Below are 26,709 nucleotides of genomic sequence, written 5' to 3'. Positions count from 1 at the left end.
GTACCTGTTTTAGAATGTATAATTTGGGTTTTTGAAACATTCAGTTTATAACCAGAAAATTTACCAAATTCGCTAGCAACTTCAATTATTTTGGGTAAAGCAGTGGAAGAGTCGGAAGTTACAATGGCCACATCGTCTGCGTATGCTAAGACTTTGTGATCTACTTCATGGAGTCGGACTGGTGGAATACCAGGTTCTACAATTAATCTGTTCAAATAAGGTTCTAAATAAAGTGCAAATAAAAGTGGAGAACAGGGGCAACCTTGTCTGGTCCCCCTAGTGATAGAAAATGGTCTAGAAGTATCCGTACCTAGTCTTATTACTCCTTTTGCATTAAAATAGAGTGACTGTACAGCTTTAATAAATTGTGATGGGAAACCTTTCCATTCTAACACCGACCAAAGGAACCCCCAGTCTACTCTATCAAACGCTTTTTCAGCATCGAGTAAGATCACTCCGACTGGGGATTCCTTTGCTTGGGCCCAATCCAACAGTGCAATGACACGTTTGACATGATCTGTGGTATCCCTATGTTTAATAAACCTGTGTTGGATATGAGAAACCAGACAGGCCATGACGTCATTTAATCTATTGGCAAGAATTTTAGAGTATATCTTGCTATCTGCCGTGATAAGGGAAATGGGACGATACGAGCCAAGTTCCTTTGGATCCTTATTCTTTTTTACAAAAACAACTATAATGGCAGTCGACCAAGAGTCAGGAGGTTTATCTTGAAATGCTACATTGAAAATTTGTAATAATTCTGTCTTCAACAGATGTCTAAACGTCCGGTAAAATTCGAGGGGGATCTGATCGGACCCCATGGCTTTGCCAGCAGCTAGACTCAGAATAGCCTCTTCAATCTCTTCCCAACTTATTGGCCTAGCAAAGAGATCGATATCATCTGTACACAATGAAAGTTGATTAGAGTTTTGAAGATAATTTATAGGATTGAGAGTCTTATCAACTTCATTGTTATAATCGTTATACAGCATCTTGTAAAAGCCATGAAATGCGTCTAGTATTCCTTCCTTATTTTCTTGAAGGACCCCATTAATGTCTTTGACACATTGTATTTCATTAAAAGAAGATTTTTGACGTAGACGCTGTGCTAAGATTTTCCCCGTACGTTCGCTAAGTTCATAACGTTCAGTTTTATATTGTTTAAATTTTACAGCTACTTCTTCGGCAATATGTATACGGAGTCCTGAACGTTCAATAGTTAGTCGAGTTTGTGCATCCTCTATACTAACATTGTTTTTACAAGCGGTGGATAATTCGAGCTCAGCCAGCCTAACCTTGTTTAACCTATCCTTAAAGTCTTTTTGATTTTTTTGCCTCCTGTAATTTGCAAAACTAATAGTCTCCCCCCGTACAACGGATTTAAAAGAATCCCAGACTACCTGTGGAGAGGCAGAATCATTGTTTATAGAAAAATAATCTTTAATAATTGTAACCATAAACTGGAGGTACTCTTCGTCTAATAATAGACTCCTCTGGAATGACCAAGATCTGTTTGGGCTTTGACAATCAGTAGGGAATTGAATCTCTACAATTATGGGATTATGATCTGAAATGACCTGTGGTAATATCTCAATACGGATTTTCTCCAAAAAAACTGAAGATACAAAAAAATAATCTAAACGGACAAATTTTCGATGGGGAATAGAGAAGAAAGTATAACCAGGGTCATTATAATAAAGCTTATTCCAAACATCGGTTAGCCCGTTACTTAATACCAGATCTCTAAGAGCTTTGTAGGCTTGAATCTTGCGACCCATATATCTCTTTCCTAATTTGATGTTCCAATCGGCTGGTATATGGATATTGAGGTCCCCACACACTATTATCGGTTGTGTCCAAGTGGATAACTCTGTGTTGATAGAGTTAAATAATTCAGCGTCATCCAGATTGGGGCCATACAAACAACATAGAGTAAATCTACAGCTACCAATTTTTAGTTCCGCAAGCCCCCATCTCCCCCATTTATCAGAAGATGTTTTTACGCACTTCCCTACTCCCTTTCGCATACAAATAGCAACGCCTCTCTTGATACCCATTTGTTTGGATGTAATCAAAACTTCTAAACCCAAATTATTCAAGAGAGAGCGTTTATCCCATGAAATGTGAGTTTCCTGAACACATAACAAGTCAATATTCAGAGTTTGAAGCATTGTGCGAAACATGGCAATCTTCTTTAAATCATTGAGACCATTAATGTTAATAGTACATATTTTCAGCCTTTTATACATTTCAAAAACAGTGTAAAGAAACGATTGTTGACCATCATCACAAACATTGTAAAAAAACGATTATTGACCATCATCACAAACATTTGCACTTCTATACTATAATTTAAATGCCTTATAGCCATCCCTGCATTGAACACCTCTGCCTTACACCCCCACCACCACCCGCTGCCCATACCCACCCCCACCCTTGTCCCCGAACCCCCTCCCCCCACCCTCCCCACTATAGGAGGCACAGGAACTATCAGTTCCTGGAACATATGGATGCCGTGTCCCTAACCCCTAGCGTCTTTACCAAAAGAGAAAAAAAGCGAAAAAAAAAAAGTAAGAGAAGAGGAAAATTCAAAATTCAGACGAAGAATAAAAGAAGTATAGAAAAGTTTGGAAAAGAAAAAGCATAGTAGTCCTGCATTAAAATAATAATTAATGATAATTATTGATCAATATAATTCCTAGACATAAATTCTGAAATTTTCATACTACACGTCTGAGTTCATCAAAATCATTCAGAGAGAGTCCAAATACTCCTTGGCTTTAATTGTAGAAATGAAATATTTTGTTTGACCTTTGAATATAGTTTTAAGTTTTGCAGGGCCTTGAAGAAATACTGCTACTTCCTTCTTCTGAAAGTCAGGGATTAATTGCTTCAGATGCCAACGTTGAGCCACAGTAGCTTGGCAATAGTCTGGTCGCACGAAAAACTAAACGCCAAGACCATCCGCTTTCTTATCTGGTCTTGCATTAGCATAGATGGCTTCACGAGCAAGAAAGTTATTGAATGACACCAAGATGGCCCTGGGATAGCTTTCTTGGCCTTGTCGCGGTTTCCTTGCGGTAAAAGGGAATCTATGTGCTCGTTGTATTTCCCGAGCCCAGTCCCAATCAGTGATTTCTGGAAAAGCATCGCTTAATAGATTGATAATGAACTGCCTCGGGTCACCTCCTTCTTTATTTTCAGGGATTCCCAAAAATCGCAAGTTACTTCTGCGGGCCTGGTTTTCCAAACTGGCTAACTTGTCAGATAAATCATTTTTTTGTGATTTAAAGTCTCCCACTTCTTGTCTTTGGGCCATACATTCCTCTTCCAGCACGGATATCCTAGCCTCTGCTTCAGTGACCCTATCAGCAGTCTCTGAACATAATTTAATTGCACGGCGTACTGCATTTTTGACTTTGGCACATGTCATTTGCGTGCGTTGATTCTCGGCCTTACTTTCTGCCCTGTGAGTCATCATGGTATCAAGTATTGTTTTCAATGTGATCTCTTCATTATTGTCTGGTGGCAAGATTGGGTCAGGTGAACCATTATGATTAGGCCCAAGAGTGTCGTCAGCAGCAGAAACAGTAGATACTAAGTTGGGAGATAGAGAGTTCACGTCGTTTAGTGGCCTGAGAATAGTCTCTTTACTCGCTGCACGAAAGGATCTTTTCTTCTTCAGCCTCTTTTTAATGATGGTAGCTGCATTAGTATTATCAGGACTGAAGCTACTCTCTCCGGCGGAAGATAGACTCTCACAACTAAGGTCTGCCCAATCTTTATTTAAGCCAGTCGCTTCATCAGATGAAACATCTGACAGAGAGTAAAAGTTTTCAGGAAGTTCCTGATTGTATTGCTGCGTGGTAGTTTCTTTTTCAGATCGTGGATCACTAGATAAGTCGTTTGATACCAGAGATAATGATGGAAGTGAGCATGATCGATTAGTAATGGCTCCGCCGGGGACTACAGTTCCCATAATGCCCTTCCTCAGAGAGTCAGTCGGTATCGGAGCTGTTATCGAGTTTGAGGAATTATTAGCCTTATTCTGATTACCGCCGCTAATAGATGGTTGACTAGAAAACTGTGTGGCTGTTAAATCGGTGCTTTGATTATCCATGCCATTATCTATAGTTTTCTTTTTAGCAGCATGCTTCTCAAACAGGTCTGGTAATGTTTGTGATACATTAGATTTAGTAGCAGCCCCCTTGTTGGAGCTCTTACCCGGTTTTGTAGCAATTTTGACAGGAATCAGTGGTGTTGCCTCTGCCATCGCGATCTCCACACACACTTGTCCCACGTCCTTCGGCTTGGGCCCAATGTCGTTTTTCTTGCTGCTACGTGTTGCAATGGAGGAAGGAAGCGGCGTCCTCTTTTTCTTTCGTGAGCCCCCTCTGCCAGGAAAAACGCTACTCTGTGCCCAACAGAGACAAAGTGTAGCGCGCCACAGCGGAGACCGCCGTCGGAGCTCAGAGAAGTTTAGTAGCATTCGAGAACACCGCCTGTCACAAGGATAGTTTGTTGCAGGGGTAGTTTATAACAATTTATTAGAGCTATATACAGATATAGCGTGATACTCTTGTCTTCCACCGGTATCACCGGTTTGAAGTGCTCTAGCACCAAGGCTCAATCTGACGCCGGTCGAACACTGAAGGAATCAGCATCAGCCACCAGGGAAACAGCCGACACCTCTCTACAGCTGCGAAGCTCCGAGTCAGATCCCGAAGGTAGTAGGCGGAAATGGAAAACGCCTCTCAGGCTCCGCACAGCTCCGACTCCATATCTGTCTCTGAGCAGCCCAACCCGGGGCAGCCTCTGCAAGCAGCGGTAGTGGCACCGACCGGCCGGCCGGAATCGTATTCCTCTGCAGGTAAGCAAAGTCCACTCTTGTAGCGATTAGACAGAAAGAATAGCTGAATTTCTTCTTCCCTTCACCTCAAAACGCCAGGAGCGAGGGAGTTTAGCTGCCTACACAGCCTTCCCCACGGCAGCCATCTTGCCTCAACATTTAATACATAATAAACATAAACATTTTACTTTAGGTGGTTATTTTTTAAATAAATCTTTGGAAAAATAATTTAAACAAATGCAATATTTTAATAGAGCTGTAGCATTTTCAAAATTGTAATCTTTTTATATATATACAATTATTTGACATTAAGATTTATCCTAAAAATATGTTTAGAATTTTTTTATTTTTTTCATTTTTAGTTTTACTTCTCCCCATATTTTAGCATAAGGAGTCTGCCGCCCTGGTAGGGGAGACCTCCACCTATCTGTGAACAGTTACTTGTCGTCACTTTATACTCGTATATTAGGCTCCCTCCTATGAATTCAGGTGGTGGAGACATGTACGTGTAGTCAATTTACACATGTAAGTGATGAATTGTTGAAAGCAGTAACTTTACTACAAGGTGTTTATTAAAATGATAATGATTCCAAATTTGATGAAAGGTTCCTTTATTTGCAACACAGCAAGGAAGAACAGGCTTCTCCAAAGATCAGGATACAACTGAGTATAACAGTAGTTTGTGGCATTACATAAAATAATAGAATTTAGAACTCATTGAAATACTAACATGTCGCATGCAGGGGTATGCGACCAGATGACAGGGAAAACTTAACCCTTTCACTGCGGCGGCTATTCCGCCGCAGTGCTAAGGGGCGGGGGGGGAGGCGCGCGGCGCTCCCGCGCTTGTGACGGAACCGCTCCGTCACGGCCCTCGGGTGAGCTGTGCTTGTGACGGAACCGTTCCGTCACCAGCACAGCCCACCCGAGGGGCGTGACGGAACGGTTCCGTCACAAGCGTGGGAGGGGTTAAAGGGACGGAGCATATGACATTGAACATAGAATGTAACAGTGTTATAGTACATTTACACGTGTAGGTTTACCTTTGTGAATATGCCTCTTTGTTTTAGTCTTTAGGAACTTAATTATGATGTTTTATTTCACATAACGAAAAATCTTCCTTCGGATCCTTGTATCCCACTTGGAGTACAGTCGACTGAAGCTTAATCATCTGCAATAGAACCTGTACTGGGACGGAGCCTGGTGGGTATTAGGTGCCAGGTGAGGATACCCAGATGCCGTCTCCCAGGCAGTGTTACATTTATGCTGGAGCCATCAGCAATCATTTTTGGGGACTAGGACTTATTTTTCATCATCAGACTTTAATCTATAACAAGAGACAGAGAATGAGCCAGTGAAAGATATGAAAACAGTGACAACGTGAGAAAGCAGGGCTGAAAATGACCTCTCTAGGGTGAGATAAGGGGACGAGAAGTATTGGGTAGGAAGAAAGAGGCAGGACGTTGAATGATGACCAGGAAGCCTCGGTCATCAATAACCCTGGCATTGGGACGCGGCTCCTAAAAACCTTGGGATTCAGCACTTTTCATTATCATTTTGTTATTTATTTACAAATTAAGCGCTGCATTCCGGCCAATGCGGGCCCCTCAACAAAGTGAAACTGAAGGTTCTGTCCTTGCTGGCTCTGAGTGTCGACAGTTCACATCTTCTTTCATTCGTATACAGAAACCACTGGTCCATCAATAATTCAGAGGCTGGGAGTCGGCAGAAGGAGGAAACATGAGAGAGAGAGGCCTGGCTCATCCATGTCTGGGTCCCGTCCTCGGCCCGCCCATCAGGGAGGCTTGAAATATTCATGTTTCAATGTTTCTGGCCGAGGCGGGCTTCGTGTGAGAAACAGCAGCACCATTATTGCTACAGATCTGTAACGATGGCAGAATGACATGGCACTGTATGATGTATTAGTCTGCAAGAGAGTACAGTGGGTTAAGGAATTGCTGCATAGATCTGTGTGCACCCGATAAGGTGCCGCGCTATCACTCGGGAGGGTATCCCTGGCGCTGGACAGGTGTGAATCTAGCCACATCTAGGGCCTAGTGGCACTACTCGAAGAGCCAGGCCTGCTCCGTTAACATTTGCTCCATCATTGGAAGATGTTAGAATGTAACCAGAGTTTAAATCCTGGTATGGTCAGCTTGTTTTCAGGAGTCCGCCTATTATGTAAGCAACAAGCGACACATTTTAGCTTGTGTGCATGCTATGCAATCAACATCACTGTCAATGTTTCTATTTTTAGAAATTACAATTCTGTCCAGTGATTGGCAGGCTCACTTCTTTACATGCAGGAAGCGCTTTGGGGTACCATAGTTATCTTGAAATATGGATTTACCTGTTTCCTCCTTCTCAAAAAAGTCTGTGACCTTTGAGCTCCCCTACTTGCCAACCTGTCACTGATCTCCCAGATGAATACTACTCTAAGAAGAACTTCACCTCTGCTGCACCCACCTTGAAGTACCAACCTCACCCTGATCTTCGGTGGCTTCCACTACTCCGATGGAGTTAATGGAGGCCGACCAACCAAGAGGTGGCCATAGCAGATTGGTGCTGACCCACCTTACTGATGCCTTGAGGACACAGACATCACAGCCCTTAGGCCACTCCAGGTTTTGAATTTATAAACCCAAGCGTAGGACACAATACCCACCATTGTCCTGCATGTCTACACATGCCCACTCCAACGTCATTGTAGCTGACAAGACACATGAAAATGCAAAGAAAATGTTTTGGGATAAAACACTTGAGGTACCAGACTCCTCCCTTTGGCTCGAACTTCCTCCGTCCCTGTGCCTGGATGCAGACTTTCTGAGTGCCGGCAAAGCTCTAATAATACACTGGTTCCAATACTTTTGGCGGCAGTGCTCTAGTGCTTGAGCCCAAATGGAAGCAATCAATAGTAATAGACCGTTCTTGATCCCAGGAACTGATTTGGAACATAGATATAGGGATACAGAGACCAGGCAATATTTTTCCATAATTGTGAGGTTGCTTCCTCTACTCTGTCCTGATGAAGATCCTCGTTAGAATAGTAAAAAAGGGTTGAAACGTCAGCGTAATATAATGTTGACTACCAAAGAGTAGTACACAACATGCACTCGAATTTTGAGTTGTGTAGTTTGGAAATGTTTATACTACTTGGTCAACATCCTGAATGGATCATCTCTTGTAATTTAGTACGAGTGCACTTATTTTCACTATTGTCAGTAATCACTTTGCACTGTGCCATTTTAGAGCACCGGTTATATTGATCTTTGGTTAAACCAATAGGATTTTACAGTAATTAAATACGCTGTTCAATGTCTTACAGATGAATAACACATTCTGCTCTTGCTTTAGATTTTTATGCTTAAAAATTCCCAGAGGGAACTATTGTTATTTACATTTTTAGAAAATAAAATACAAACATTTTGCAGCGCTGTCTAGTTTAAGGAAATTCAATAAGCTTATTTAAGCGGTATACATAATTATATGTCCAGCTATTGTGTCTTTTTTTTTTGTTCAAACTATTTTTTAATGCTTTAATTTACCACAGAAATGGCTACAGAGAAGTAATTTGTCCAGGACCACAAAGAGTAGACCTATTTCGGCTGGGATCACAGCAGTCGTCCAGGTTCAAGGAAGCCAGTTACCCGCTCAAAAACACATCCTTGCCAGTTATTGCTGGGGGCGCATGTTTAAAGCGTCATCTAGTGAATGATGTCACAATACATTTCAATACCCACGCAGATGACATGAAGCAAAGCAAGACTTGATGAAAGGAAGAGTTTTTTTGTGTACACAGGATTATTGTGTTCTGCAGATTTTGAACAGCGCACTCCCCTGGGAGGGTATTCCTGGCGCTGAGCAGGCGTGAATCTTGCCACATCAAGTGCCTAGTGGCACTACTCGAAGAGCCAGGCCTGCTCTGTTGTTGAATAATGTTCACATATTTTATTTAGGCTCCACAGCACCGCTTATTAGGGCACACTGCTGAAATATTCGTGGGGATGGTAGTCATGAATTGGTTAAGCTCTGTAGGCAAAAGGGACCAAAATGAAGCATGCCAAGTCCTGCGTAGGGCGGCAGTAGAGGGGACAGGACGTCAGCCTTTGCACAGTCCCCTTTCTAGCTTAATTCCTTAGCAGGACACACGGTTTCCAAAAAGAGTATGTAGTAAAGGCAACAATAATGTGTGAATTATTCACAAGTTTATTGAACACCATCGAAACCTTAGAGAAACGGGTTTTCCCAACCACTCACCAGGCCTGGTCGTAGTTCACAGAATTTTGCTACGCGAAACTCCGCGATGTTAATAAAAACTCTGCGAAGTTCAGTGAGTGGCGGAGTGCAGTGCGAACTGCAGTTTGTGCTGGTATTCATGCCGCTCGGGTAGAAATTGTACCCGAGCGGCAGCTCGCGCTTACGAACTTACTGTTTGTGATCGTGAACTTATCGATCGCGAGTGGGGAAAAAACTCTGCTGCACATCGCGAAGTGGAGTTTTCTGCACTCCGCGAAGTGCAGAAAACTCCACAAACTCTGCGAACGGAGCGAAGTTCACCGCCCAGGCCTACTCCTTACAGTTTCTCTCCTGAGGCACCAAACACCCAATGTTCTACGGAGGCAGATAATGATAGAGCCAACCAATCGGTGAGAGGGGAGGGCAGAACAGGAACACGGGAGGAATAGAATGAGAGGGACCCCTCAAGCAAGGTTCAGTGTATAGTGAAGGAATCAAAGATTGCACATCATCGTCTTGCAGTTGGACGGTGCTCCGGCCACGCTTCCTCGGGGGTACCATACGCCAGCACCAGGGCCGGACTGAGACCAGCAACCAGCCCTGGCAGGTTGCTTCTCCACCGGCCCAGGTAACGGGAGGGGAGGGTGTTGTTACCCGCAAAGCACTGCTACCGCTTTTCTTACAAAGGGCCGATTTTGCAGCGCTGCTACAAAACCGGCACTCTGTAAGAAAAGCGGCCCCCTGCGGCCACAAAACCGTCCCCCACCCCTCCAGCCCACCGGGGAAATGCCCGGTGCCCGCAAATGCCAGTCCGGCCCTGGCCAGCACCTACTTTGACGATATTCAGATAATCACACATTAGCTTATTTTTGGTAATATTTGCAGTAAAGAACCATTGACAAAAGTCGTATGCCCATTGTAGCTGGTAATCAAGGAGACTATGGATGTGTCTGCGCGGTCACTACTCACAGGTTCTTACATGTTATGTGCATTCAGTATATTTGAGTTATAGACTTCTATACCACGAGCTTCTTAGAATGTGAAGTGGGGCAGGCTCAGGCGAGATTGTGGACAGTTGGAGATAGGCCTGTCCGGAAGAGGGGCCTGCCCTGGAGTTGGTCTACCTGAGCTAGATCAATAAATTACGAATTATCCAGTACGGGCCAGGAGTCCATCATTACAGAACCGGTAAAAGCTACAATGGGCCCAATTACCCTCATGAGGAGACGCATCCTGGGCATTCAGCCCAGATGACTATTGTGGGGGATGAGATTGATGTTCCCATGAGCGGCTCGGGAGTCGATGGCCCATTTTGTAACCATCTGAGGGAGCATTCCAGTAATGACGGACAGGAGTCAGTAGCCTCATGTAACACATTAGAAGTAGTTCAGTTGCTGAGGCGCCAAATGGTTTACGCAAGGAATCAAGACGCACTTTCTGCTCCCTCGCTTGTCTCAATGACTGCCCGGCATTGAACCTCACTCAAGTGGAAGAACCAAAAACACAACAAATACTTCATGCTAATGTGCTGGATACTAAAGCCGGGTCAATGCGTGTTCTTAGGTAGTGCAGGGATTACTCATGAACTACTTTACATGAACAGGCTCCAAGGACACACAGAATGTGACACATCCTCAAAGACTAGCGCATTGAGACAATACAACACACACAGCGCAAAGACAGGCCTTCCTGCTTCCTTGATTCAAGGTTTGCAAGTAGTGCAGAACACGGCAGAGGGCATCTTGTTCACTATTTTAAACGCACGTCCTCGTATCTAAAAGAGCTACTCTGGTTACCAGTTAGCCAAAGAATCCCCTTCAAAGCCTTACTTCTTACTCTCCGTTCCCTACACGGAGTAGGCCCTCAATACCTAAAACAAAGAGAATCCATCTGTTCTCTCCTCCTAGCAGGATGCTATGCTCAGGAAAAGCCCAACTGATTGCGGTCCCCCGTTTTAAAAGAATTAGGCATGGGGTGCGTCCTTTTACGTACGCATTGCCTCTCTCTGGGATTGCCTTCCTGTGCCTCAAAGAGTCGTATGTCCAACAAGAAGGCGTTCTGAAAACATATTTCTCTACCCTCTAAGGCCATCACCTCCTCTGTGCGCACTCTAGCCCCAGGAGAAATAACCTTTACAAACGCAACATCCTTTACATCGCATGCCATTACAATGCAGCCATTACAGCGCACGTTATTACAACTCACGTCATTACAACGCACGTCATTACAACGCATGTCACTACAGCGCAATATAAGGTAAGTAATGGGGAATAGTAATTTTTACCCCTACATTATCCAACATTTACCCTACTGTTGCACTCACTGGAGTGGGAATAGGAATTTTTACCCCTACATTATCCAACACTTACCCAACTGTTGCCCTAAAATTAATATGCGTTGTGATGGTATGCGTTGTAATGGAATGCGTGTAAATGTAATGTCTAAAAATGCGTTGTAATGGCATGCAATGTAAAATCATGCATTGTGATGGATGTTGCGATGTAAAAACTGCGTTGCAAAGGCATGTGTTGTAAATGTTTGCATTGTAACGTCATACATTCAGCCCCGGGACACTCCTGAGTAGCTGTGTGCTGTATAAATCCCTGCATTCATACATTAATTCATTCAACACCAATAAGTGAGTTACACACGGCCACACTGGATTAAAGCACACAAGCATGAAACAGGACACCTTCTACACAATAGCAATGCAGGTTCAACAAACCCCAAAAAGTTTCTCAACGCACACAGTCTAACAGCGTGGAGTCCATTGCGTACCGGAGTATGACTGTTGATGCACACGTGCACGTCACACATTAGATGGCAGCCAAAAGCACAGGGTGCAGCACAAACAAGCACACCCTTATACACTGGGAACTTCATGGACCACTAAAAAACACAAAGAAAAGAAATGAGAGACCAGGCACTGTATGTAATCCATCACATAACCACCGTTGTGGTGATGATTACACACAACCACATGTGTTACAGATGTGTCTAATCAATGTAATACATAAACACAAGCATGTCCATGACCGCTCACTCAGATTATTAGGTAAAGTGAGTGATGAAGGAGGTATAAGTGCACATGTCTGTTGTAGGGTGCGTGTTTGTGTCATGGCTCCCAGTTGATGATACATTAAGATGTCGTGCTAGGAAAAATCCTCTAGATTTGTACTTTTTTTTATTTTTGTGATTTTATAAAGTGCTGTCACAGCACTTTACAATCAGAGCAGTCACCAAACGATCATAGCAGGAGTTCATTAGAGACACAACCTAGGAAGAATTAAAAGCAAATAATCACGATTAAGTGGAAATTAAGCTGTACAAGAGTACAGTTCCCGCACAGTGAACTTAGGAGCACGCTAGAGATGCAATATAAGCAAAATTTAAAACGGGCATTTGTAAGCAAGTTAGGAAAAAAGGGTTTAACCCAAGTGTCATTCAAACAGAAGATCTTTAAGATTGTTTTTGAAGGTAGTGAGTCTTGTGGTCACACAGAGGGCCGCAGGGAGGTAAATCCAAACTCTTGTGGCACTTCCCGAGGATGACTGGCTCAAGAATCGGTCCTGTTTGAGGGTCGGGCTCCGGAAGTAGTCCATTTTGCACCCCAAATTTTCACTTTTTGAGTTAGATACACTGAAGAAGAGGAGTGCAGCGCCTTGTGTGGTGCCGACAGTTTTATAGGCCGCCACTAGAGGGCTAGCCGGATAGGGGAGGTGTGGTCATATTTCTAGCGACCAATAATAAAGTGGGCCGCAGCACGGCTCCGAGCGGCCTGTGTGAACTGTGAGGGATGCCCGACAGGTGTGAGATCCCATAGTCAAGTCTGGAAAGAACCAATGCATTTTTAACTGATTTTAGGTCCTGTTCTGGGATGAGCTCCCGGATTGCCCACAGCAGCTGCAGATGGAACTACATGCTCTTGGCTATGGTTGTCATATGAGCCTGAAGACTGAGTAGGCTGGAGAGGGTGAAGCCAGTGACTTGGCAACATTGAAGGGTTGGCACTGCAGGGCAGGGAGGATTTCCAGCCAGTCTTATACAGATGGATTGGCTTTCTTCAGAGATATATAAGAAATAATACTTTTTTTGCAGAGTTCAGTTTAAGGTGGTGATTGGACATCCATGACTGAATTATAGGAGGGGGAGGTCATCTGAGGATGCAATCTTCAAGTTGAGTTGGGCGTCTTCGGTGAACAGGTGAAGGAGGATCCCAGAGCTCAAGAGATAGAACCGGGTTGGCGAGAGGAAGAAATCTTGGGGGACCTTGTTACAGGCTGACTGGTTTCAAACAGAGCTCCCAATTTTAGCTACTCGTGACCGGTTCCTAGTTTGGAAGGGAACCAGTTAAGGACTTACACCTTCAATTCCCATACGAATCTTCAGGGTGTTTATCAGAGCCCAGTGGTTAACTTTGTGAAATTCAGTGGAGAGATCAAGGTGAACAAGAAGACATGAATTCCTAGGATTTTAGGGTGACCTAAAAGCTGGTCTCAGCAATACATGCAATATTCCAAGTGGAATTAAGAAGACCTTTACAGTGTGAGTAAGTTCCTACGCAACACATCTGCATCTTTGAAAAAGTTTTCTATACATTCAAAAAGTCTCCATGATGACCTCAGAAAGGCTAAGGGTCAGGACTCAATTTAGCCTGTGACCTTCATCCGGTCAAATTTTGATTGAATTATATCTCAATGCCTCAGGTGTAGTAAGATCCTTAAAAATCTACAATACAATCTTTCGTGTCTGTAGCCGTGCAGTATATTCAAGAAGAGTTGCGACTGTAGATACCATGGTCATTCACACTATCTGCTCACCATCGCGCCTGTGGTCTTTCCAAGGTCAACTTCATCGCGCCTATGATCTTTCCAAGGTCAAAGGGCGGGACAATGAAAAGTGCGTTGTATTCACAATTAGTGTGTCTAAATATACAGAAGACAAACTGGCTAAGCGACCATAGCAAAAAAACTGGCTCGGAGACCGCATAATTTCTGCCATGGTGCTACTGGGTGTTGATATATCGTTTGTAAAGGCCCTTGTGACTTTTACATTTTATTGAGTGAGGGGACTGCAGACCCGACAATCCCACTGTGCCAACGTGCGTCACACGATACCTGCACTCTTTACACGATCTACTAGTGAACAGCCAATAAATATCACATGTGTACACTAGGTTGAGTTGTAAACCCCTGCAGGGAATAGTTGTTCTGCTTGTGCGTGGGGGATCTGTACAGCTGATGTCCATTAGGAGTTTTCCACCCTCCCTAGCAGTGGCGGCTCTTCCGCATTGGAGGAGGATTGTCGCCCCACTGCCTATCGCAGAGTTAGCAAACGAAAAATAAAACGTTGATCTAGCACAGTCATATTGTGTTTTGTACATATTGTCGGGTCAATGATTTTACCTCATTAGTACCAGCTTAACAACCAAATACGGTAATAAACAACTGAAAGATTACCAAGAAACCTTGCGAAGGGCGTTGCCCTGCGGGGGAACACATATTACCCAGGGGCGGCTCCTCCGTTAAGGCGGAGAAGTGTCACCCCACTAAAAATTGCCCCCAAAGATGGAAAAATAAAACGGTAATAAAGTTCATTTATTACTATTTTATTTTGCAAAACCCCGTCCTTAGCCGAGCAACCAGACGAGGGGCGGGACTTTCAGCAGTGATATGCAGGACACTTTTTAAGTTTAAAGTGTGCATGTCTTTTTGGCCAGCCATCTTGCGGCGGCCATCCAGACATATGCATTTTAAACCTCTGTAACTCAGCTGTCCAAGACAGCTGGGTTAGATAGACAGCATAGCGCTCCTGTATCCTCGGGAGCAGCAAGATAGGGTGCTCCCTCCAATCTTGACGCTTCTTTCATGCTGCAGGAGAGCAGCGCCAGGGTTGGTTACTGCAGTTTCCTGGAGTCTGCCTGGAGAGAAGACCCGAGCGAGGAAGACATACTGCCAGAACGATATGTGGGGATAGTTATTTGCCCACCTTGCCCTACCACCCTCCTTGCATGCCTGCCGCTACTGATGTTGCCACATTGTTAGTAACTTTTGATCCGAGTGAGTTAGAAACAGTTGTTTTTGTTACAATCTGCAGATTATGAGGTAGTTGATACATTTAGTGGCAAAAGCGTCAAATCCATAATTATGCAAAAAACACCTTAGCCTCGAAATCGCATAATTCCACTGGCCCGGCTTATTACAGTTATTTTCATGATATTTCGTGATATTTGTATTTCTGAACAATAAACTTGTTCTGTTACTTTATTTCATGTGTATTGCAGTCCTGTGGGCGTGGGTGGCAGCACAGGTGGTGGAGTATAACTTAAAATGGCGCCCCTGCCACAGTCGTGCTGAGGCAGGGCTTCTGCACTAACATGGTGGGTGCCATTGTATCACTGCCCCCTTCCCCATCCTACACCGCATTGCACTATGGATGCCCCGATGATGCATTGCACAGCGGTAGCATGTCCAACTTGCAACATAGATGGCGCTACCACTGAGCAATGCATGTCTGCGGGGAGGTGGTTTTAGCCATTCGTGACCTCCAACCATAGTAAATGAGCCACGGGGCATGTCCTTACCACAGCTCAGATGGCAGTACTGGCTTGTCACTTGGTGGCACCAACAGAGTGTTGAGGTGGTAGTACCAGCGTCCTCCTTGTAAGGTATAGGGGAGGAGTGGCAGCTGATGTCACACGCAGGCATACACTGCACCTACTTGGCGCAGTGTATGATAATGTTATGGAAATGAGTGCTCTACCACCGCCATCTTTGGAGAGGGTGGGTTAGCGTGTACCCCCCTTACAATAATGTTGGCATCAGGGCTATAAGTGGGATGAAAAAAAATGGGGGGGTCTCTCAAAGAGGCGTGGTTAATCTAATTAAGGGTGTGGCTTAAAAACATCTAAGCTAAAAAATCTTTCCTGAGCATAGTGTGCCATCAAACTGGTATTGTGCTGCTTCTGTCATTGCATCCAGACATATAACACAAGTAACATTACACCTACAACAAGCCGGGACTATTAGCTTTGTCAATGGTTGTTAGTTGCATAAGCTAAATAAGCAACAACTTTGTGTTCTTGTATATAATATTGAAAACGCTTCAGTTCTGAAATGATGAGACTGTGAAATAACTTTACTGAGTCTCTTTAAAGTTAAATTCCAGTGAAGGGTGGCACAGCTGCAGAGCTAAGATTTATTTTATCACCCTGAAGGTGAGGGCCAAAATGGAGAGCCCGATAGGGACCCGTCTCAGCACCTGCTATTCAGAACTCCCGTGCTGAACTTAATTGGCATCATGGTGTCCTGACCACACTCCTACAAAATCCGAATTGTGGCTCTTGTTTTTATCCATTGGTGCTGTCAATCCCGCCGGATTAATGTGGTCTCCTATGTTGTAATATTAAACGATTGAGTCCTTCAAACCCCACATGAATGTGAGTCTGAATAAGTGACCAATAACAAATTTAGTTTCACTTTTAGATTCAGTTTTAAATGGCGGCTGATCGAACCCAAAACACACAAGATGATGGACGGAATGTTGCACAATGGCAAAACATTCACCCCCAGTCACAGATCTGGGTTTAATCCATCGTTATTTTGCTCACCAAGCCACCCCAGTTCAGACATGGCCATATGCAAATCAGTCTTGACCCTGTGCGTTATGGGAACAGTCCAGCCTGAACTGCCAAGCCATGTCTTTCCTGGACCGGAATCAAGCATCCTAGGTGGGCCAAGATGATCACTTGGATTGCTCGAACCCAGGCACGTGGTGCGTCGGCGCTCCCCATTCCAGCACTTCACACGTTCCTGCCTCTCTGCCTTCCTTACCTGCCTCAGCCTTCCCCTCACGCCCCCCTCCCCCTCACACACACACCAAGATCCACCCCCACCACCACAAAGAACAACCGGTCCTCGCTTTACTCGCCCATTGCACGTTTCTTATCGCTTGTTCTGCTTTCTGCGAACAGGTCCACTCAGCCCCGTCTATTCTTCTTAGCTAATGGACCTCTCATTAGGCAAGTCAGCTGGTCGCCATGGCAGCAGCGCAGCATCCAGGGCTGGACTCCGGCTGCGCGCGAGGCAGGGCTGAGAGCATCTGAAGGCAGGCGCGTGCGGCGTGCACTGTGCATGCTCTCGCATGCTATACAAACATGCATTAAACTCAGTGAAGAATTCTTTCATCGTTCCGTGGCGTGCAGAGTGCCAGCACAGTCTGCAATCTCACAAACTGTTGGGTAGCTTAGCGGGTTATGCTCCTAAAGGTCATATCAGTGTGCAGACAGGTGGCCTCCACTCCTACGGTTGAGTTTAACGCGACTACCATTAATTTGGGTTAGAAAAGAAAATGTTGTTTGTATTGGGGGGAGAGGGGGCGGGGTCATTGCCATGTGCTGGCAGGCGTGAGGAAGATGGGAGTAAGGCAGGGGGTTTATGGGGTGCTAACAATTACGCTGAGGTACATTAAGGGCTGATTAATTTAACGAACCCGATTGAGACCAAGTGTGATGGACAAGCTGCTGTTTGCAAAACATTAGGTCAAGCTGCTTCCTGCTGCCCCTCGGAATGTTGGCGCCCTGGGCGTGAGCTCAGCCCGCCCATGCCCAAGGCCCGTCCTGCTTGGTATGACCGATACTGCTGGGTACTATAATTGCCAAGTGCAGTATTATCACCAGTAGCAGCTGGTCTTGCGGCAGAGTGGTGAGGCGGGATAGGGGTATGGGGTGAGTGGGGGACAGATGGATGACAACATAAAAAAAAAAATAATAACTCCTCGCCGATCGCCACTCTGCCGCTCTTCTCCTTCCTGCTGTGTACGTGCTGTGGCTCCCTGACTCCCCACAGCCAATCCCAGCGCTTCTCTCTCCTGCTGGTACCAGCATGAGAGAAGCGCTGGGATTGGCCTGAGCTTGCTTGTTTTCTGCTCCAAAGGGGACTGTGAGCCTACGCCTGCTGTTCTCTCCACGCAGCTCGGGTTGGGGAGATGTCAATGCGCATGATGGTTTGGCCGTCCTGAGGTGTCCACTGACAGCAGGGCCCACCACTCCCCGTCCATGCCTGTCATGGCTCCGTCCCCAAAGACTCGGCTTTGTTCAGAGGAAAAATAAAAAGATAATAATACTGTTTTATTATCATTTAATTATTCCTTTCCCTCAGCTAGCCAGCAGGGTAGGGTGACACTATTCCACCATAGTGGAGGAGTCGCCGCTGATTATCACACCATTACGTGTTTTTGCCTGTAGTAGAATGGGGAATAACTGCTGCAATCAGCGACTCCATACTCATTATCTCATTTGTTTCTGTTCCTCGTGGGCACTTCTTCCTGGATTTATTCTGCCTGCTTTCAACAGGTGTAATGTGTCCCTGAGAAAAACCCAAAGATGCAGGTTTTAGCTGCAATTTTTTATTCGACCGAGATGTCAGTTTTCAATTGAATCCAAGCTTATAGGACTTCGGTAAAGGAGCTCACAATATCCTTTTTTTTTCTCTTTGTTGTCGAGTATTTTTCCTTATGGATTGTATTACAGAATATGGAGCATAGGAATATTGTGGTATCAGAATATCATGGACAGAATACCAATGGGCAAAAATATCTAAAATTGTGCGTATAGAAGATGTAAAGATTTACTTTTCCTAACTCCACATCCACGCACCTTCAAGATATATACATTGTCACAGTACATATATGTAGTGTGAGGCATAGAAAACCTTTTCATACCGTTCAATATTTTGGCCACGATATTCTGGTCGCGATATTTCATGCCATCGAGATTCCAGTTTCGATATTCGGGTGACATACCTTCCCTAAACGCGTAGATGATGGAGAGCATGAGAAATGGAGCACATTAAACACGTGCCACGCGCCTGAACAGGGTGGAAGAAACTGGCTGGCACAGCCTGGTCATTCGCTTAAGCTGGCACTGTGGAGTGGGTGATGCCAGGACAAGTATGATATAATGACCTCTGGTCCTTTGCCCTCATGACAGAGCTGGCAAAGGATGACCTGTGTTCTTCCTGTTTAAGCTCCCTGTATGTTTATCTCCCTCAGTCCATGGAGCACATATGACAGCATTTCATGCATGTGCATTGACTAGCATGTATTTTTAATCTCCTTTTTTGCAGAAAGTATGGTGTTGCTCAGAAACCGCGTAAAACCAAAGGGGATGATGGACGGAGTGTTGAACAATGCAAGCACTCACCCCCAGTCAACTGCTCTGGGTCTAATCCATCATCGTTCTTTAGCTCACTCCTCCACCCCTGTTCAGACATGGCCATATGCAAATCAGTCTGATCCTGTGCCTCAGGGGAACAGTCCAGCCCGAACTGCCAAGCCATGTCTTCCCTGGACCAGAAACAAGCATTCTGGGACCGGTTTCTGGCTAATCACCCGTCATCAGCCATCCTAGCTTGAATCCAGTGGCAAAGTGAGCAAGGGACCCACGTGTTGGCATACCCTGCCAACTTAAGGCGAAGAAAGCAAAACCAAAGGGGATGATGGACGGAGTGTTGAACATTGCAAGCACTCACCCCCAGGCAACTGATCTGGGTTTAATCCATCATCGTTCTTTAGCTCACTCCGCCACCCCAGTTCAGACATGGCCATATGCAAATTAGTCTGACCCTGTGCCTCATGGGAACAGTCCAGCCTGAACTGCCAAGCCATGTCTTCCCTGGACCGGAAACAAGCATCCTGGGACCGGTAGGGTTCTAACTGGAATGGCATGGTGAGCAAAAAAATGATGGATTTAGGCTCCGATCTCTGTACTGGGGTGAATGTATGACATTGTTCTGCATTCTGTCCATCAATTGTTCTTTTGCGTTGCTCAGAAACAAACACTTTCTCCAAATATTTGAGGACTGGAGTTAGAAGAGTAAATAATTCTCTCCTGGAATATTCAGGGGTATTTCTAAGCGTCTCCTTCACAGACCTGCCAACTTCAAAAAGATTTTCACTGTGTGAGGAGGTGGTGCCTTGGAAGGGGCGGAGCTTCATACTTAGGACTGCCTGAGAGGCACCTCCTGTCCCTTGTCCACACCAACCTCCTCTACTCCCTTAATGGACATTGGCAGGGCCGGACTGGCCATAGCGGGCACCGGGCGTTTCCCCCGGTGGGCCCTTGGGGGGCCGTTTTTGTTACCAGGGTCGGCAATATTGGCCCCCTGTAACAAAATTGGCCAAAACCGGCCCTCGCAAACTGCTCAACTGCACTCCCCCTCACCCCAGGTGAGGGCGGCTGAGCAGTTTGCCAGGGCCGGTTTCTGTTCCCAGTCTGGCTCTGGCCATCAGCTGTTTAAAGCCTCCGAAGACGAGCTGGAAACCCACTCAGTGCAGAGTTTTCAGCTCGCCTTTCCCGGCACCATGGGTTATTGGCTCATCAGAAGCTGACCGCGTGAAGGGAGCTGATACCGTGTGACACGTGGTGGCACTGTGTGACTTAGCAGGTCTTCCTCGGGGTTTCAGAGGAAGCCTAGAAATACAGGCACTCCTCAGGGGCAAAGGCAGAAGAGGGAGCTTGAATGCTGCATTGTGGACCTTAAGGGTGTGCAGACCGAGAATGTAAAGCTCTTGGGACACTGCAGTTTGCTGTCCATTCTTCGGCAGTTTGTCGCATGTAAGCGGCTACACCCGAGGTGTCTGCACGTTGTATTTCCAGACACCCTGTTGCCTTGATAGTTACCACAAGCCTGCATAGGCTGATAAAGGGGTCATTTGAGAACACGTGACGTAGCACATTAAGTATTTATCACACTCGGCACATTGCTGCATTCACAGTCTCCGTTTGCTCGACAGTTGTGAGCTCAACCATCCGTGCCTTATCCGACCGTGTACCATACCATCTCACCAGGGGCGGCTCTAGGCTCATGGTGGCCCTGGGCAGGGAGCGTAGGTAAGGGGCCCCGGAAGAGGGGTCCGGGCGGGGCAGGGCCCCCCGGAGCTCAGGAAGGTGTTTTAATAAAACGTCCAGAAAAGGAGTTAGATGACCAGTACCTACGGCTGCTCCTACCCTTCTGAATTCGTCTCAGAAGGATACAATTTAGGAGGAGGAGGGTATTGTGACACACGACGTGGCCAACAGTGGGTAGGGAAGAAAAGAAGCCAATCAGGAACCAGGAGGAACGCAGGCGCTGAGGCCAGTGAAATGGGGGGGGTCAGGGTGTTTGGAAGTGGAACAGAGCTGGAGGACGCCAAATCCCTGCCACGCAAATATGTATCCATCCTCAGAGGATTATTATATTAAGGATATATATTGGCGTGGCGGCCCCTGGGTGTTTTGGCGGCCCTGTGCAGGTGCACAGCTTGCACGTGCTTAAGGCCGCCCCTGATCTCACCACCCTTAGCATCAGAACCAGCCCTCCCCAGACCCACCCAGATACATTTCTACTCCTCCCTAACACAGCCGAACACGTTGCACACACCATCTTGAGCCCTCCTGTGCCTGGCACTATCTCTGAGCCTTAATGTGGGCCAAGCACTGCCACTTCAAAAGCACATCCATGTCAAGACATGGTCATACATCCCCTACACCAGCAGAACGCACTAGGCACACCTGGCACCAGAACATGCAAAATGTGGCACCAAAACCTGGAAACTGGCAAAGTATGGTCACTTACAGTGACACATCCCTGCCCTTTCATCTACATATCACAACTTAATGTATTAATAACTTTTGTATGTAGTGGTTCGTATAGCACGCCTTCCAGTTCTAAGCACTACGATTGACAGTTGTTTCTATAGAACAACTCAGTTTACCAACACCAAAGGATGGAAGGTTGAGGTGGCCCTGCCAGGATTTAAACTTGTGACCTACAGATCACTGCACGTTTCAGCAGCGAGTGTTCAATTTGCCACTGAAACATGCATATGGGTGTGGTAAATGTACCAATGTGGTGCTTGCTGAATATTGTGTCAAAGACAGATAATCAACAAACCTCTGTTATTTAGTGCCAAGATGCCCTTCTGGGTGAACGTGCGCTTTACACATAGACATGTTATGTTCTAAGCAACGCAGATGCTCCAAACTGAACCACAGCACAATACACCGAACAATGGACAATAATGTACTCCAACAGAACCAAGCAAATGGTAAAGTCCTTCAGCACAGACAGCCATGCACATAAAGCTCCATGCAGATATGACTGGATCTAGCCAGCTGCTGTCCAATGTAAATTATTGATACACTGTATATTAATGGGTTCTACAGTTACAATATTACCCACCACCAAACCATACAGAAGTCCATTCTGGTCTAGCCAACCCCGTATCAAGTGTGAGTTATTTCCAAGCACAGAACCATAAAGGGTGCACAGTTTCTTAAAGTGCTACGAGACCATACAAATGGTAGAAGGGCACTATATTTAGGCACAGAAAAAGCAATTAAGTTTCTGAGGCCTGCCACATGAGAGGGCTGCTCTAGTATTGTTAATCTTATAATGAATAATGATAAAACATTTGTTACAGTTAGTTATTTGACTTTATAAACGCAGTTATGTGACTTTATTAACGAGGTCCCCGTTCTGCCGCATTCCTCTATTTGATCATGAAAGGGCGAGATTTTGATCGATACCTTATATCTATTGATCCAAACCTCGATCTGGTCGACTGAACCTTTGTTGCCTGTCTGTGAGGAAAGAAAGTGCACCTATTTCCAAGCTAGTTCACCCAATAAAAGACTCTGCTCCCAAAGATCACAAACAACTTCTAGCTTTCAAAAGTTTATTGTAAAGATATGATAAGCTGCAAATACAGGCATCTCAGAATGAGATTCACGAGATACACAGGTCCAATTACATACATGTGCTCTCGGAAAGCCCTCAGACGAGCAACAGAAATCACTAACACAAGTTCTAAGAATAATAAAGCTATCAGCATAGACGCATATCTCTCCTTCATTTAGGTTGGAGGAAAACGCAAAGGTTAGGCTGTCCCTACCCTGCTCTAGATGGTATCCCTACTTAACCAAGCCCCAACCTAACAAAGGTGTCAGCAATGAATGACCCCCAAGGGAAGTCACTCACTCTAAGTCTCTTGGTGAAAACCTATAGTTCTCCAGTCATGACCCCTCTCTGCCTACCCATCCGCTCTCTAAAGGGTCCTCAGGTATCTGCTCTAACTCCACCCAGGGGTGCTGTCCCTAATACAAAACAGTCAACAACATTTGAGACGCCCCTTGCGAGACGCCCCTCACGTGGTGTAGCTTCTGGCTTTTTCCATGATGCTTTGTATTGGGCCTCATACGTTAGAGTTGACCTTGCTTCTCAGACTCTTCTCCGGCCCGCTGATACCCCTTAAACATTCCGGAACCCTCCTCCATGTCTAGGCCGTCTACTGAACAGACCTCTATTCATTCATTTATAATTGGATCCCCCCTCTTCCTTTGCAGACAGATATCTGCAGCCAAGAACCCAACTCTCATAGACTTCCAAAGAAAAGGCCTGCAACATTTCTCAGCCCAGACATATACGTGTAAATCAATGTTAAAACATTTCAGGCCTACAATATTTCTCATTATGACTATAGCATTCAACTTCTTCATTAATTAGCATGTTAATATTCTTATTCTATTATTCAGTAAACATTTCTATAAATCATGGCCCATTTAATGCGATGACCAAAACATTAATACAATCTGTGTCGTGAAAAGAAACACCTTCCCTTTTAGCTCTGGCCCTAAGGCCTACCACATTCTGCGTTTAACCACATACCATCTTATGTTTTAACAGCTACACGACATGGATTCAGAAATAATCACATCTACTAAAATCATATAATGTCACACATTTCTGTATTAGTTCCACTTCTACTTAAATCTCTACATTATCTATACATTCAGAATATAATTTCAGATACTATTAGCACTCATGGCATTTCTCCTCATGATTTGTGCTTACTACAGGTAAGTGTGATGTACTCATACATTTAAGTCAGTTTGCGCTCTCTCAGTTCCCCCCTTTGATGACCTCTCGGGGTCATCACCAACATTTAGACTGCAGTTATTGCTGGCATTCTCTGCGCTTCCAGAGCCCTCAGACTCCTGTACTGATTATCTTGTATGGCAGCCAATCTCTGCAGCTGCTCTCTTTGGGCCCTTTCTGACCTTCTTGCTCTGTACCATTTGAATACCCTCACCAATCCCCACAATATAATCCCACAGATCAATATTATGATGATAGGCTTTAGGATATACCAAACAAAGCTTTTGCCTAAGGTGGAAAACCACCCTCCAACTGTACTCATTCCGTGGCCCACCTTTTCCCAGACATTTTCTCTACTCAAGTCTTCGATCTCCTTGTGAATATTAGTTATGTTCTTAATAACTTTCTCAAGGGGCTTCGAATTGTCTGGAATGTAAGTGCAGCATTCCTGGACCTTCAAAGCCTTACAGACTCCGCCCTCTTTTGCTAATAGGACATCTAACGCAAGACGGTTTTGAAGAACCATAGCCCTTATCGATTGCATCTCTCCTTCTACCAGCATTAAGGACTGAGCTGTGCTGGCAGACAACCTGTCGACAACTGTTGCCAGTCGTCTAATTTTAACATCATTAAGGATTACTCCCAAAAGAGGGAACATAGCTCCAAAGACATCTCCAACCATTTCTGCATCGCCTACATCTCTCCTTCCCCTCGAAGATGTCTTGCCCTCAATGATCACTAAGTCTTGTGCATGATATATTTTGGGGAAGACAATTGCCAAGTAACATGATCCATACCAGTTATCAGGTAGTCTCACGTAGGCATTTCTTCCACATACAAAATACACATTTGGAATCACTTGCATTCCCTTCAGGAAATCTTTAGTATAGTACTCTAGATTGAAAGCATGTTCACAGTCAACTTCACCCACGTATACATTTTCGTAATACGTTTTGGCTCGGTGAAGACATAGCTTTCCTCTCTGTGTCTTATCTAAAGCTATTGGACCACTACTACCCTTTCTCTTGTGTGCCTTCTCTTCCTCGGTCCAATCTGTTTTCCATTGTCCTGATTTTTTCAAAATCTTTTGTCTCCGGTAACGATCATCCACCTGCCCTATGAACTTCTTCTCAACTTCTGACACCTTGCATGTCAGGTTATTTCTACGGGCATGTGAAGTATCTAAGGTAATCCAAGGAATGAAGAACTTGGCCAATCTGTCTTCACTCTTCCAGTAGTCCCATTTGTTCATCTGCTTATAATTTGGGACTTCTGGCAACACTGAATCATAATTGGAGAAATAGTATTCGAAACTATCTCTCTCATAAAATATACTAAGCAATAAGCTACATGTAATGCCATATGTCAGCGGGAGGTGATGGTACCTAATACCCTCATCTACAGACGCCGGCAACTGCATGCAGACGTAGCAATCCTTAACCTCCATGGCATCCACGTATTCATATAAGAGTTTAGCATAAGCATTTGACCTAAAGTCTCCTTGGGACTCATCTACGTGTAACCTGCGGGCTTCTGCAGCTAATAACGCTTTCTCTTGAGTGTTTTCCCTTTTCTCACCAGCAATAGTAGGTGTAAGCGCTTCTACAGAATTCACATCAGTTACCTTTACCTCTTCCTCATGTCCCTTTACATAAGAAATTGTTACCACTAAAGCTATTAATATTATCACTCCTACTATTAGTGTACCTATTATACATTTAGCTCTGCGGTTCGGGGTGCCGGCCTCCATTTCGTCAGACAATATGGCTCTCTCTTATCTTTAGCAAAAAGTTCTTTTCCTCTCGTTCCTTTACAGTCTCTTTTAATCCTTTTGTCTTTCGAATCCACACAACTGGAGGCTGACAACCTTCTTCGCAAAAGTCCTTTAACAGTTCAATAAAGACAACCCTAGCCCTTCTCCATCAACTCAAGGGAAGTTCCCTAAAATTCTCTGCTTCCTGGGCGCTAGGTAATCTTCTTTTTCTGCTTGCTCTATTTACAAAGTCCTTTAACAGTCTACTATCAGGTTTGTGGTTGCAGCTTCAATAGCATAGTTCAGTATTTCCAAACGAAGATTGTGCTCTTCATGTGCTGTTATCGTTGTACCAAAGTCGGGGAATTGCAATTCTGAAAGGAACATGTGTTTTAACTTGCTGAGGCGGGGAGGTCTGGGGAGCATGAATGTTAGTGACCCTTCTTGTTCGACACCGGGTACCAACAGTCGTATTTCCACGGTGATAATGGGCTCAGAACTGGACACCACCACCGCTCGGATCCTCCCTGTCTCCGGTTTCACAGACATTTGTCGCCAGATATGTCCACTCAGGAGTGGAGTATCTTCTGTTAGGCACACGCACTCTTCTTGACCTTCTTCGGTCCGGTGCTTCAGTGCCCTGAGCACCTTCTTCTGGGTCTGAGTCTTCTGATATCGGAGGAAGGGTTACCTCTGGAGTTGACCTCAGGCTAGAGCTCCTTCTTTGCGGCCAATTAGCTTCTCCACGTGCCCTTCTACTCCTTCTCCTTCTGGTCTGTTCTCGCTCTCTCTCAGACCTGTCAGGGTCTGACTCGTACTCCCAGCTACTTTCTCCTTCTGTAGCGTCTTCTGTTTCGCTGTTGTACTGACCGTCCTCAGCTTGGTCAGACTCGTTCCCTGCTTCCGCTGGCACCTCTACAGCTTGGCTAGCCCCCTCTATGGCTTCTCGGTCC

At 45.1% G+C, this 26,709-nt stretch overlaps 1 protein-coding gene and 1 long non-coding RNA gene across 3 annotated transcripts in view; one reads left to right on the top strand and one right to left on the bottom strand.

Moving 5' to 3' along the window:
• The window catches only part of RAB15 (RAB15, member RAS oncogene family), a 327,048-nt gene that overhangs the window by 21,244 nt on the left and 279,095 nt on the right, over positions 1–26,709 (top strand). Inside the window, exon 1 of one of the 2 annotated variants that reach the window (XM_078659517.1) lies at positions 4,410–4,873. The exons of the other annotated variant lie outside the window; for it this stretch is intronic. Coding sequence (XP_078515643.1) covers positions 4,744–4,873 — 130 coding nt within the window. The 5' untranslated portion in view covers positions 4,410–4,743. Of the gene's footprint in view, positions 1–4,409; positions 4,874–26,709 lie in introns of those variants that run through there. 2 annotated transcript variants of the gene reach the window in all.
• LOC144780951 (uncharacterized) overlaps positions 1–26,709 on the bottom strand; it is a 120,806-nt gene that overhangs the window by 7,697 nt on the left and 86,400 nt on the right. The gene's annotated exons all lie outside the window — the stretch shown is intronic.

Source organism: Lissotriton helveticus, chromosome 9 (genome assembly GCF_964261635.1).
Source record: "Lissotriton helveticus chromosome 9, aLisHel1.1, whole genome shotgun sequence".
NCBI lineage: Eukaryota > Metazoa > Chordata > Amphibia > Caudata > Salamandridae > Lissotriton > Lissotriton helveticus.
Note: the sequence above shows the minus strand (reverse complement) of the source record. Positions and strands in the feature narration are given on the sequence as shown.